Genomic DNA, 13351 nt, shown 5'->3' with positions numbered 1-13351 from the left:
TCATTTTTTCTAGGGAGACTCCACCAGAGGTGGTTGTTTCTACTCAGGAACTCTGGGATCCTCATCCAGAGCAATGTGTCAGCTGCAGCTTGCACCTCACAGGACCAGCGATGGTAAAGTACAAACACACGCACACACAATACAACGTCAGGACACATACCACACTCACTAACATATTCACTCTATTTTGCCCTCATCTCCACTTCTCAGAGCAGCATGCATCTATATTAAGCTCCCCCCGCCCCCACACACTTTTTTTTTTTCTTCTTCTTCTTTTTTTAGCAGAGCCCTCATTCCAATACCAAAAATGTTTATCATCAGTGTATTCATTCACATCCATGAAAGACAACACAATGCCTATACTTTGAGTCTGTAGTTCAGTACCAAGTGGCTGACAATAGCTTGTACATTACTGACCCTCCTCCCCCCTACTTATTCCACAAATGTAAGTGTCCATCCCACTTATCAACCTGTCACAAAACCTTCTCTTCATTACTAAACATTTTTTTCCTAAGTCTACATTCAACTTCTTTCCATAGCATTTTCATGTGTTTTTGTTAGGTAATTTGAATTGCATGGAAGTGCTAATAGCTCTCTCTGCACTATGCATATACTTGTAATACCATATTGTGTGTTCTTCATTGTGCAAGATAAAGCACCCTGTGCTATTGATTGTGCTCCTCTTGTAATCTAGCCCTATGTGGTAAAACAACCTTGTGATAAATTTTCATTATTTAGATTCTATCACCTAGATTTAGAGTTTTGCGTTAGAAGGGGTGCGATAGCTACGCGTGTTTTCCCCCCCCCCCCCCGCACCTTTTAAACAACGCTGGTATTTAGAGTTCTCTGAAGGGCTGCGTTAGGCTCCAAAAAGGGGGCGTAGAGCTTAATTTACCGCCACTGCAACTTTAAATACCAGCGTTGCTTACGGATGCCCCCCTAAGTTAAATTTTAATTTAAATCTAACGAAATAAAATAAATCTTATTAAATAAATTAATCCTTTTTAAAACTAAATACTTACCTGTAAAATAAACCCTAATATAGCTACAATATAACTAATAATTATATTGTAGCTATTTTAGCATTTATATTTATTTTACAGGCAACTTTGTATTTATTTTAACTAGGTACAATAGCTATTAAATAGTTAAGAACTATTTTTAATAGCTACCTAGTTAAAATAATTAAAAAATTACCTGTAAAATAAATCCTAACCTAAGTTACACTTAAAGGGACAGTCAACCCAAAAATTACTTTAACTTATTTAGATTAGTTAAATAATGATCTTTACAGTAAACTGTAGCCAAATTTTCATCTAAATAAACTTTGGCAGAAAATACATTTACTGATCTCATCTGGCCTTTTTGAAATGGCCGCCTGACCCCTCCTCCTCTGACGTCTCCCAAAAGCTTGTACTAACAGGATCCTGTCCTTTCTTCTCGTCCCTGCGCGCTCCTGCAATTTCAGCTCTCTAGCAGCTGTTCATACCCGGCACTCACTGCCTCTCATCCATGCTGTGCGCTGCGTGTTACAAAGAATGAGAGGCAGTGAGTGCCGGGCAGGCGGCGATGTGATGGTCTGTGCCCCAGATTATAATAGAGAAATGATATCCAACCAGGAGCTGACTGGGCACTAGAATAAAACAGACCTTACCAAGCAATTGTTATTATATTTTATGTTTTTTAGCAGATACCTAAATCCACATTCAACTTTATCTCAATTGATGTGGCTTGTGCCCCTGATTTTACAGCTGCGGTCCGTTACAGAAATACACCCTCCCTGCATTTGAGTATCTGATGACCCCTTATAACCTGATTGCTCCCACCTTGGCACAAGAGGTGGTGTGATCTTACTCGCCTCCCAGACGCTGCTCCTGTTTCATCTAAAGGTTTGTGCCAGCTATGAACACACTGACAGCTTTGCACATGTGTATACAGACCTACACAAACTATAGTCATCTCTCAGCTTCCGTTTACATGGGATGTCCCTGCACACCGGTTGGTGTTTGTGGTGCTCTTAGCAAACGTTTTAGGTCCTAAAAAGATTTCTTAGAAACCAGTGAGTGTAATTTCATCTTCACTGTGATCAAACTCAACCAGCGGAGAGCAACAAATGTAACGTCTGCTGTAAGAGCAAGCTGCAGATTTATCACATAACGTATTGTCCCGGACACACAGTATACAGGCTGTATATACCGTTATATGTGATAAATCTGCAGCTTGCTCTTACAGTAGACGTTACATTTGTTGCTCTCCGCTGGTTGAGTTTGATCACAGTGAAGATGAAATTACACTCACTGGTTTCTAAGAAATCTTTTTAGGACCTAAAACGTTTGCTAAGAGCACCACAAACACCAACCGGTGTGCAGGGACATCCCATGTAAACGGAAGCTGAGAGATGACTATAGTTTGTGTAGGTCTGTATACACATGTGCAAAGCTGTCAGTGTGTTCATAGCTGGCACAAACCTTTAGATGAAACAGGAGCAGCGTCTGGGAGGCGAGTAAGATCACACCACCTCTTGTGCCAAGGTGGGAGCAATCAGGTTATAAGGGGTCATCAGATACTCAAATGCAGGGAGGGTGTATTTCTGTAACGGACCGCAGCTGTAAAATCAGGGGCACAAGCTCGATGCGGCTGAGTGGCAGTGGCTGCAGTGGGACAAGGTAAAGGGGGGTTTGTGTAGTGAAACACCGTGGTGCACAGGACAGTGTGTAAGGTGGTGTGTGCATGCACAGCCAGTGGGCAAGGTGAAGGGGTGCTGCGTCCATGTGTTGTGACAGGCTCTGGTAAAAAGGACAGTGGGCAAGGTAGCGTGTGCTGAGCTCATGTGTAGTGATAAACACAAGACAATGTGCCACTGGGTCTGATGACCCCTTATAACCTGATTGCTCCAAACAAAAATAGGCACTTAGGCAGAAATAAATTTGCGTCCGGTGTCCCAGTACTGTGCGATCACACTCGCATTAGATAAATGTTCTAAGACCTGCAAGGGCGCAAATTTATTTCTGCCTAAGTGCCTACTTTTTTGGGGAGCAATCAGGTTATAAGGGGTCATCAGACACTCAAATGCAGGGAGGGTGTATTTCTGTAACGGACCGCAGCTGTAAAATCAGGGGCACAAGCCACATCAATTGAGATAAAGTTGAATGTGGATTTAGGTATCTGCTAAAAAACATAAAATATAATAACAATTGCTTGGTAAGGTCTGTTTTATTCTAGTGCCCAGTCAGCTCCTGGTTGGATATCATTTCTCTATTATAATCTGGGGCACAGACCATCACATCGCCGCCTGCCCGGCACTCACTGCCTCTCATTCTTTGTAACACGCAGCGCACAGCATGGATGAGAGGCAGTGAGTGCCGGGTATGAACAGCTGCTAGAGAGCTGAAATTGCAGGAGCGCGCAGGGACGAGAAGAAAGGACAGGATCCTGTTAGTACAAGCTTTTGGGAGACGTCAGAGGAGGAGGGGTCAGGCGGCCATTTCAAAAAGGCCAGATGAGATCAGTAAATGTATTTTCTGCCAAAGTTTATTTAGATGAAAATTTGGCTACAGTTTACTGTAAAGATCATTATTTAACTAATCTAAATAAGTTAAAGTAATTTTTGGGTTGACTGTCCCTTTAAACCTAACACTACACTATCAATAAATTAATTAACTAAACTATATACAATTATTTACAATTAAATCAACTAAACTAAATTACAAAAAATAAAAAAAAAATTACAAGAATTTTAAACTAATTACACCTACTCTAAGCCCCCTAAAAAATTAACAAAGCCTCCCAAAATAAAAAAATGCCCTACCCTATTCTAAAATAAAAAGTTAACAGCTCTTTTACCTTACCAGCCCTTAAAAGGGCCTTTTGCGGGGCATGCCCCAAAGAAATCAGCTCTTTTGCATTTAAAAAAACATACAATACCCCCCTCCAACATTACAACCCACCACCCACATACCCCTAATCTAACCCAAACCCCCCTTAAAAAACCTAACACTAAGCCCCTGAAGATCTCCCTACCTTATCTTCGCCACGCCGGGTATCACTGATCCGTCCAGAAGAGGGTCTGAAGTCTTCATCCTATCCGGCAAGAAGAGGACATCGGACCGGTAGACATGTTCATCCAGACGGCGTCTTCTCTCTTCATCCATCCGGCACGGAGCGGGACCATCTTGAAGCAGCCGACGCGGATCCAACCTCTTCTTCCGGCGACTCCCGACGAATGAAGGTTCCTTTAAGTGACGTCATCCAAGATGGCGTCCCTCGAATTCCGATTGGCTGATAGGATTCTATCAGCCAATCGGAATTAAGGTAGGAAAAATCTGATTTGCTGATTGAATCAGCCAATCGGATTCAAGTTCAATCCGATTGGCTGATCCAATCAGCCAATCAGATTGAGCTCGCATTCTATTGGCTGTTCCGATCAGCCAATAGAATGCGAGCTCAATCTGATTGGCTGATCCAATCAGCCAATCGGATTGAACTTGAATCTGATTGGCTGATTCAATCAGCCAATCAGATTTTTCCTACCTTAATTCGGATTGGCTGATAGAATCCTATCAGCCAATCGGAATTCGAGGGACGCCATCTTGGATGACGTCACTTAAAGGAACCTTCATTTGTCGGGAGTCGCCGGAAGAAGAGGATGGATCCGCGTCGGCTGCTTCAAGATGGTCACGCTCCGTGCCGGATGGATGAAGATAGAAGACGCCGCCTGGATGAACATGTCTACCGGTCCGGATGTCCTCTTCTTGCCGGATAGGATGAAGACTTCGGACCCTCTTCTGGACCTCTTCTTGCCGGATAGGATGAAGACTTTGGACCCTCTTCTGGGCGGATCGGTGATACCCGGCGTGGTGAAGATAAGGTAGGGAGATCTTCAGGGGCTTAGTGTTAGTTTTTTTTTAAGGGGGGTTTGGGTTAGATTAGGGGTATGTGGGTGGTGGGTTGTAATGTTGGGGGGGGTATTGTATGTTTTTTTTAAATGCAAAAGAGCTGTTTTCTTTGGGGCATGCACCATAAAAGGCCCCTTTAAGGGCTGGTAAGGTAATAGAGCTGTTAACTTTTTATTTTAGAATAGGGTAGGGCATTTTTTTATTTTGGGGGGCTTTATATTTTTTTAGGGGGCTTAGAGTAGGTGTAATAAGTTTAAAATTCTTGTAATCTTTTTTAATTTTTTTGTAATTTAGTTTAGTTGATGATTTAATTTTAGATAATTGTAGGTAGTTTAGTTAATTAATTTATTGATAGTGTAGTGTTAGGTTTAATTGTAACTTAGGTTAGGATTTATTTTACAGGTAATTTTGTACTTATTTTAACTAGGTAGCTATTAAATAGTTATTAACTATTTAATAGCTTTTGTACCGAGTTAAAATAAATACAAAGTTGCCTGTAAAATAAATATAAACCCTAAAATAGATACAATATAATTATTTGTTATATTGTAGCTATATTAGGGTTTATTTTACAGGTAAGTATTTAGCTTTAAATAGGATTAATTTATTTAATAAGATTTATTTTATTTCGTTAGATTTAAATTATATTTAATTTAGGGGGTGTTAGTGTTAGGGTTAGACTGAGCTTTAGGGGTTAATACATTTATTAGAGTAGCGGCGAGGTCCAGTCAGCAGATTAGGGGTTAATAAGTGTAGGTAAGGTAGAGGCGACGTTGGGGGGGCAGATTAGGGGTTTATAAATATTATATAGGTGTCGGCGATGTTAGGGGCAGCAGATTAGGGGTACATAGTGATAATGTAGGTTGCGGCGGTGTGCGGTCGGCAGATTAGGGGTTAAAAAATGTTATTAGAGTGGCGGCGATGTGGGGGGACCTCGGTTTAGGGGTACATAGGTAGTTTATGGCTGTTAGTGTAATTTAGAGCACAGTAGTTAAGAGCTTTATAAACCGGCGTTAGCCCATAAAGCTCTTAACTCCTGACTTTTTTTTCTGCGGCTGGAGTTTTGTCGTTAGAGTTCTAACGCTCACTTCAGCCAAGACTCTAAATACCAGCGTTGGAAAGATCCCATTGAAAAGATAGGATACGCAATTGGCGTAAGGGGATCTGCGGTATGGAAAATTCGCGGCTTGAAAGTGAGCGTTAGACCCTTTCCTGACTGACTCTAAATACCAGCGGGCGGCCAAAACCAGCGTTAGGAGCCCTTAACGTTGGTTTGGACGGCTAACGCAGAACTCTAAATCTAGGCGTTTGTTTCCTGCAATTTAACTCTGAAAATTGAAAGGTTTCCAGTTGAAAGTTCACAAGCCCAAACCTGCTAAATACCTATCCCTAATTGGCCTCAGAGGTTATGAGATAAGAAACTGAAAAACAGTCTCCTCCAAATGCAGAAAGTGGTAGGTGGAATTTGGTTACTGAAGAACAGTTGCAGAAAAAGGGACACTGTATGAGCAGTATATATTTCTCTTGTAAGGTGTATCCAGTCCACGGATCATCCATTACTTGCGGGATATTCTCCTTCCCAACAGGAAGCTGCAAGAGGATCACCCACAGCAGAGCTGTCTATATAGCTCCTCCCCTAACTGCCACTACCAGTCATTCTCTTGCAGCTCTCGACAACATAGGAAGTAGCTAGAGAGATGTGGTGAATTTATGTAATTTATCTTCAATCAAAAGTTTATTATTTTCAAATGGTACCGGAGTTGTACTGTTTTAGCCTCAGGCAGAAAGTTGAAGAAGAGTCTGCCTGTGGTTTTTGATGATCTTAGCAGGTTGTAACTAAGATCCATTGCTGTTCTCACACATAACTGAAGAGATGAGGTAACTTCAGCTGGGGGAATGGCGTGCAGGGTCTCCTGCTATGAGGTATGTGCAGTTTTAATTTCTTCTGTTATGTGTGATCAGTCCACGGGTCATCATTACTTCTGGGATATAACTCCTCCCCAACAGGAAATGCAAGAGGATTCACCCAGCAGAGCTGCATATAGCTCCTCCCCTCTACGTCAGTCCCAGTCATTCTCTTGCACCCAACGACTAGATAGGATGTGTGAGAGGACTATGGTGATTATACTTAGTTTTTATGACTTCAATCAAAAGTTTGTTATTTTACAATAGCACCGGAGCGTGTTATTACTTCTCTGGCAGAGTTTGAAGAAGAATCTACCAGAGTTTTTTACTATGATTTTAACCGGAGTCGTTAAGATCATATTGCTGTTCTCGGCCATCTGAGGGAGGTAAAAGCTTCAGATCAGGGGACAGCGGGCAGTTGAATCTGCATGGAGGTATGTAGCAGTTTTTATTTTCTGAATGGAATTGATGAGAAAATCCTGCCATACCGTTATAATGACATGTATGTATACACTTCAGTATTCTGGGGATGGTATTTCACCGGAACTACTCTGTTAAAGGTCTCTAATCCTTTTAATAAGTATTTATCATGTTAAACGTTTTTGCTGGAATGTAGAATCGTTTACATTGCTGAGGTACTGAGTGAATAAATATTTGGGCATTAATTTCCACTTGGCAGTTGTTTGCTTTTAATTGTGACAGTTTCGTTTCTCTTCACTGCTGTGTATGAGAGGGAGGGGCCGTTTTTGGCGCTCTTTGCTACGCATCAAAAATTTCCAGTCAGCTACTCTTATATTTCCTGCATGATCCGGTTCATCTCTGACAGATCTCAGGGGGTCTTCAAACTTCTTTGGAGGGAGGTATATTCTCTCAGCAGAGCTGTGAGAATTTCATATTGACTGTGAATAAAAACGTTGCTCTGTAATTTTTATGTCAAATTTAATTATTGTTATTTTACTAATGGGAACAAACCTTTGCTAAAAGTTGTGTTGTTTTAAAGTTTGATGCTATAACTGTTTTTCAGTTCATTATCTCAACTGTCATTTAATCGTTTAGTACCTCTTTGAGGCACAGTACGTTTTTGCTAAAAAAGATTATAACCAGGTTGCTAGTTATTGCTAGTGTGTTAAACATGTCTGACTCAGAGGAAGATATCTGTGTCATTTGTTCCAATGCCAAGGTGGAGCCCAATAGAAATTTATGTACTAACTGTATTGATGCTACTTTAAATAAAAGTCAATCTGTACAATGTGAACAAATTTCACCAAACTGCGAGGGGAGAGTTATGCCGACTAACTCGCCTCACGCGGCAGTACCTGCATCTCCCGCCCGGGAGGTGCGTGATATTTTGGCGCCTAATACATCTGGGCGGCCATTACAGATAACATTACATGATATGGCTACTGTTATGACTGAAGTTTTGTCTAAATTACCAGAACTAAGAGGCAAGCGTGATCACTCTGGGGTGAGAACAGAGTGCGCTGACAATACTAGGGCCATGTCTGATACTGCGTCACAGCTTGCAGAGCATGAGGACGGAGAGCTTCATTCTGTGGGTGACGGTTCTGATCCAAACAGATTGGATTCAGATATTTCAAATTTTAAATTTAAATTGGAGAACCTCCGTGTATTACTAGGGGAGGTCTTAGCAGCTCTCAATGATTGTAACACCGTTGCAATACCAGAGAAAACTGTGCAGGTTGGATAAATACTTTGCGGTACCGGCGAGTACTGACGTTTTTCCTATACCTAAGAGATTAACTGAAATTGTTACTAAGGAGTGGGATAGACCCGGTGTGCCGTTCTCACCCCCTCCAATATTTAGAAAGATGTTTCCAATAGACGCCACCACTCGGGACTTATGGCAAACGGTCCCTAAGGTGGAGGGAGCAGTTTCTACTTTAGCTAAGCGTACCACTATCCCGGTGGAGGATAGCTGTGCTTTCTCAGATCCAATGGATAAAAAATTAGAGGGTTACCTTAAGAAAATGTTTGTTCAACAAGGTTTTATATTGCAACCCCTTGCATGTATCGCGCCGATTACGGCTGCGGCAGCATTTTGGATTGAGTCTCTGGAAGAGAACCTTAGTTCATCTACGCTAGACGACATTATGGACAGGCTTAGAGTCCTTAAACTAGCTAATTCATTCATTTCGGAGGCCGTAGTACATTTAACCAAACTTACGGCTAAGAACTCAGGATTCGCCATACAGGCACGTAGGGCGCTGTGGCTAAAATCCTGGTCAGCTGATGTTACTTCTAAGTCCAAATTACTTAATATACCTTTCAAGGGGCAGTCTTTATTTGGGCCCGGTTTGAAAGAAATTATCGCTGACATTACAGGAGGTAAGGGCCACGCCCTACCTCAAGACAAAGCCAAAGCTAAGGCTAGACAGTCTAATTTTCGTCCCTTTCGGAATTTCAAAACAGGAGCAGCATCAACCTCCACTGCACCAAAACAGGAAGGAGCTGTTGCTCGTTACAGGCAAGGCTGGAAGCCTAACCAGTCCTGGAACAAGGGCAAACAGGCCAGGAAACCTGCTGCCGCCCCAAAGACAGCATGAACCGAGAGCCCCCGATCCGGGACCGGATCTAGTGGGGGGCAGACTTTCTCTCTTCGCCCAGGCCTGGGCAAGAGATGTTCAGGATCCCTGGGCGCTAGAGATCATATCTCAGGGATACCTTCTAGACTTCAAATTATCTCCCCCAAGAGGGAGATTTCATCTGTCAAGGTTGTCAACAAACCAGATAAAGAAAGAAGCGTTTCTACGCTGTGTACAAGATCTGTTATTAATGGGAGTGATCCATCCGGTTCCGCGGTCGGAACAAGGACAAGGGTTCTACTCAAACCTGTTTGTGGTTCCCAAAAAAGAGGGAACTTTCAGGCCAATCTTAGATTTAAAGATTCTAAACAAATTCCTAAGAGTTCCATCGTTCAAAATGGAAACTATTCGGACAATCTTACCCATGATCCAAAAGGGTCAGTACATGACCACAGTGGATTTAAAAGATGCTTACCTTCACATACCGATTCACAAAGATCATCACCGGTATCTACGGTTTGCCTTCCTAGACAGGCACTACCAGTTTGTAGCTCTTCCATTCGGATTGGCTACGGCCCCAAGAATCTTCACAAAGGTTCTGGGTGCCCTTCTGGCGGTACTAAGACCGCGAGGGATTTCGGTAGCTCCGTACCTAGACGACATTCTAATACAAGCTTCAAGCTTTCAAACTGCCAAGTCTCATACAGAGTTAGTTCTGGCATTTCTAAGGTCGCATGGATGGAAAGTGAACGAAAAGAAGAGTTCTCTTTTTCCTCTCACAAGAGTTCCATTCTTGGGGACTCTTATAGATTCTGTAGAAATGAAGATTTACCTGACAGAAGACAGGTTAACAAAGCTTCAAGATGCATGCCGTGTCCTTCATTCCATTCAACACCCGTCAGTAGCTCAATGCATGGAGGTGATCGGCTTAATGGTAGCGGCAATGGACATAGTACCTTTTGCACGCCTACACCTCAGACCGCTGCAATTGTGCATGCTAAGTCAGTGGAATGGGGATTACTCAGATTTGTCCCCTACTCTGAATCTGAATCAAGAGACCAGAAATTCTCTTCTATGGTGGCTTTATCGGCCACACCTGTCCAGGGGGATGCCATTCAGCAGGCCAGACTGGACAATTGTAACAACAGACGCCAGCCTACTAGGTTGGGGCGCTGTCTGGAATTCTCTGAAGGCTCAGGGATTATGGAATCAGGAGGAGAGTCTCCTTCCAATAAACATTCTGGAATTGAGAGCAGTTCTCAATGCCCTTCTGGCTTGGCCCCAATTAACAACTCGGGGGTTCATCAGGTTTCAGTCGGACAATATCACGACTGTAGCTTACATCAACCATCAGGGAGGGACAAGAAGCTCCCTAGCAATGATGGAAGTATCAAAGATAATTCGCTGGGCAGAGTCTCACTCTTGCCACCTGTCAGCAATCCACATCCCGGGAGTGGAGAACTGGGAGGCGGATTTCTTGAGTCGCCAGACTTTTCATCCGGGAGAGTGGGAACTTCATCCGGAGGTCTTTGCCCAAATACTTCGACGTTGGGGCAAACCAGAGATAGATCTCATGGCGTCTCGCCAGAACGCCAAACTTCCTCACTACGGGTCCAGATCCAGGGATCCGGGAGCGGTTCTGATAGATGCTTTGACAGCACCTTGGAACTTCGGGATGGCTTATGTGTTTCCACCCTTCCCGCTGCTTCCTCGATTGATTGCCAAAATCAAACAGGAGAGAGCATCAGTGATTCTAATAGCGCCTGCATGGCCACGCAGGACTTGGTATGCAGATCTAGTGGACATGTCATCCTGTCCGCCTTGGTCTCTACCTCTAAGACAGGACCTTCTGATACAGGGTCCATTCAAACATCAAAATCTAACTTCTCTGAAACTGACTGCTTGGAAATTGAACGCTTGATTTTATCAAAACGTGGTTTTTCTGAGTCGGTTATTGATACCCTGATACAGGCTAGGAAGCCTGTTACCAGAAAGATTTACCATAAAATATGGCGTAAATACCTATACTGGTGCGAATCCAAACGTTACTCCTGGAGTAAGGTTAGGATCCCTAGGATATTGTCCTTTCTACAAGAAGGTTTAGAAAAGGGTTTATCAGCTAGTTCATTAAAGGGACAGATTTCAGCTCTGTCCATCTTGTTACACAGGCGTCTGTCAGAAAATCCAGACGTCCAGGCCTTTTTGTCAGGCTTTAACTAGGATCAAGCCTGTGTTTAAAGCTGTTGCTCCGCCATGGAGTTTAAACTTAGTTCTTAACGTTTTACAGGGTGTTCCGTTTGAACCCCTTCATTCCATTGATATAAAATTGTTATCTTGGAAAGTTCTATTTTTAATGGCTATTTCCTCGGCTCGAAGAGTCTCTGAGTTATCAGCCCTACATTGTGATTCTCCTTATCTGATCTTTCACTCAGACAAGGTAGTTCTACGTACTAAACCTGGGTTCTTACCTAAGGTAGTCACTAACAGGAACATCAATCAAGAGATTGTTGTTCCATCCTTGTGTCCAAATCCTTCTTCAAAGAAGGAACGTCTTCTACACAATCTGGATGTAGTTCGTGCCCTCAAGTTCTACTTGCAGGCAACTAAAGATTTTCGCCAAACTTCTTCCCTGTTTGTCGTTTATTCTGGACAGAGGAGAGGTCAAAAAGCTTCTGCTACCTCTCTCTCTTTTTGGCTTCGTAGCATAATACGTTTAGCCTATGAGACTGCTGGACAGCAGCCTCCTGAAAGAATTACAGCTCACTCCACTAGAGCTGTGGCTTCCACTTGGGCCTTTAAGAATGAGGCCTCTGTTGAACAGATTTGCAAGGCTGCAACTTGGTCTTCGCTTCATACTTTTTCCAAATTTTACAAATTTGACACTTTTGCTTCTTCGGAGGCTATTTTTGGGAGAAAGGTTCTTCAGGCAGTGGTTCCTTCTGTATAATGAGCCTGTCTATCCCTCCCGTCATCCGTGTACTTTTGCTTTGGTATTGGTATCCCAGAAGTAATGATGACCCGTGGACTGATCACACATAACAGAAGAAAACATAATTTATGCTTACCTGATAAATTCCTTTCTTCTGTTGTGTGATCAGTCCACGGCCCGCCCTGTTTTTAAGGCAGGTAAATATCTTTTAAATTATACTCCAGTCACCACTTCACCCTTGGTTACTCCTTTCTCGTTGATTCTTGGTCGAATGACTGGGACTGACGTAGAGGGGAGGAGCTATATGCAGCTCTGCTGGGTGAATCCTCTTGCATTTCCTGTTGGGGAGGAGTTATATCCCAGAAGTAATGATGACCCGTGGACTGATCACACAACAGAAGAAAGGAATTTATCAGGTAAGCATAAATTATGTTTTTTCTAGAGAAATGAATATGCTAGAAAATGCTGTTAATACCGGATTTATTTAAGGTAAGCCTGATTACAGTGATTTAATAACGACTAGTATCATGCTTGCTGTAAAAGGTAATATTCTTATTACTTTCTCACATTACTGAAAATAAGATAACGTTTGCTGGAAGTGTTTCAACGTTTTTTTTCTACATATTGGTGATAAAACTTTATTGGGGCCCAGTTTTTTCCACATGGCTGGCTAGATTTTGCCTAGGGATAGTTTTTTATGGCCCTCTCACTGTGAGTACAGGTTGGGAGGGGCCTAATTTCAGGCCTAAATCGTGCAGTAGTTTTTGCAGCTTGAGACTTCCAGCTTCCCTGAAGGAGTCCCCTGAACACTTAGGACCTCTACAAAGGGTTTTTGTGCCTTCAAAAGTCGTTGTATGGGCAGGTAGGGCCACAACAGAGCTGTGGCAGTTTGTTGTGACTGTTAAACGTTTATATCGTTTTTTTGATCCGGTTTTGAAACTAAGGGGTTAATCATCCATTTGCAAGTGGGTGCAATGCTCTGTTAGTCTATTATACACACTGTAAAAATTTCGTAAGATTTACTGCTTTTTATCACTGTTTTTCAATTTCTGACAAAAATTGTTTCTCTTAAAGGCACA

The 13351-nt window shown here is 42.6% G+C and overlaps 1 protein-coding gene across 1 annotated transcript in view; it reads left to right on the top strand.

Annotated features, from left to right (window-relative positions):
• LIMK2 (LIM domain kinase 2) overlaps positions 1-13351 on the top strand; it is a 212189-nt gene that overhangs the window by 27918 nt on the left and 170920 nt on the right. Inside the window, exon 3 of the mRNA XM_053699798.1 lies at positions 14-113. Coding sequence (XP_053555773.1) covers positions 14-113 — 100 coding nt within the window. The remainder of the gene's footprint in view (positions 1-13; positions 114-13351) is intronic.

Source organism: Bombina bombina, chromosome 2 (assembly GCF_027579735.1).
Source record: "Bombina bombina isolate aBomBom1 chromosome 2, aBomBom1.pri, whole genome shotgun sequence".
Lineage (NCBI taxonomy): Eukaryota > Metazoa > Chordata > Amphibia > Anura > Bombinatoridae > Bombina > Bombina bombina.
Note: the sequence above shows the minus strand (reverse complement) of the source record. Positions and strands in the feature narration are given on the sequence as shown.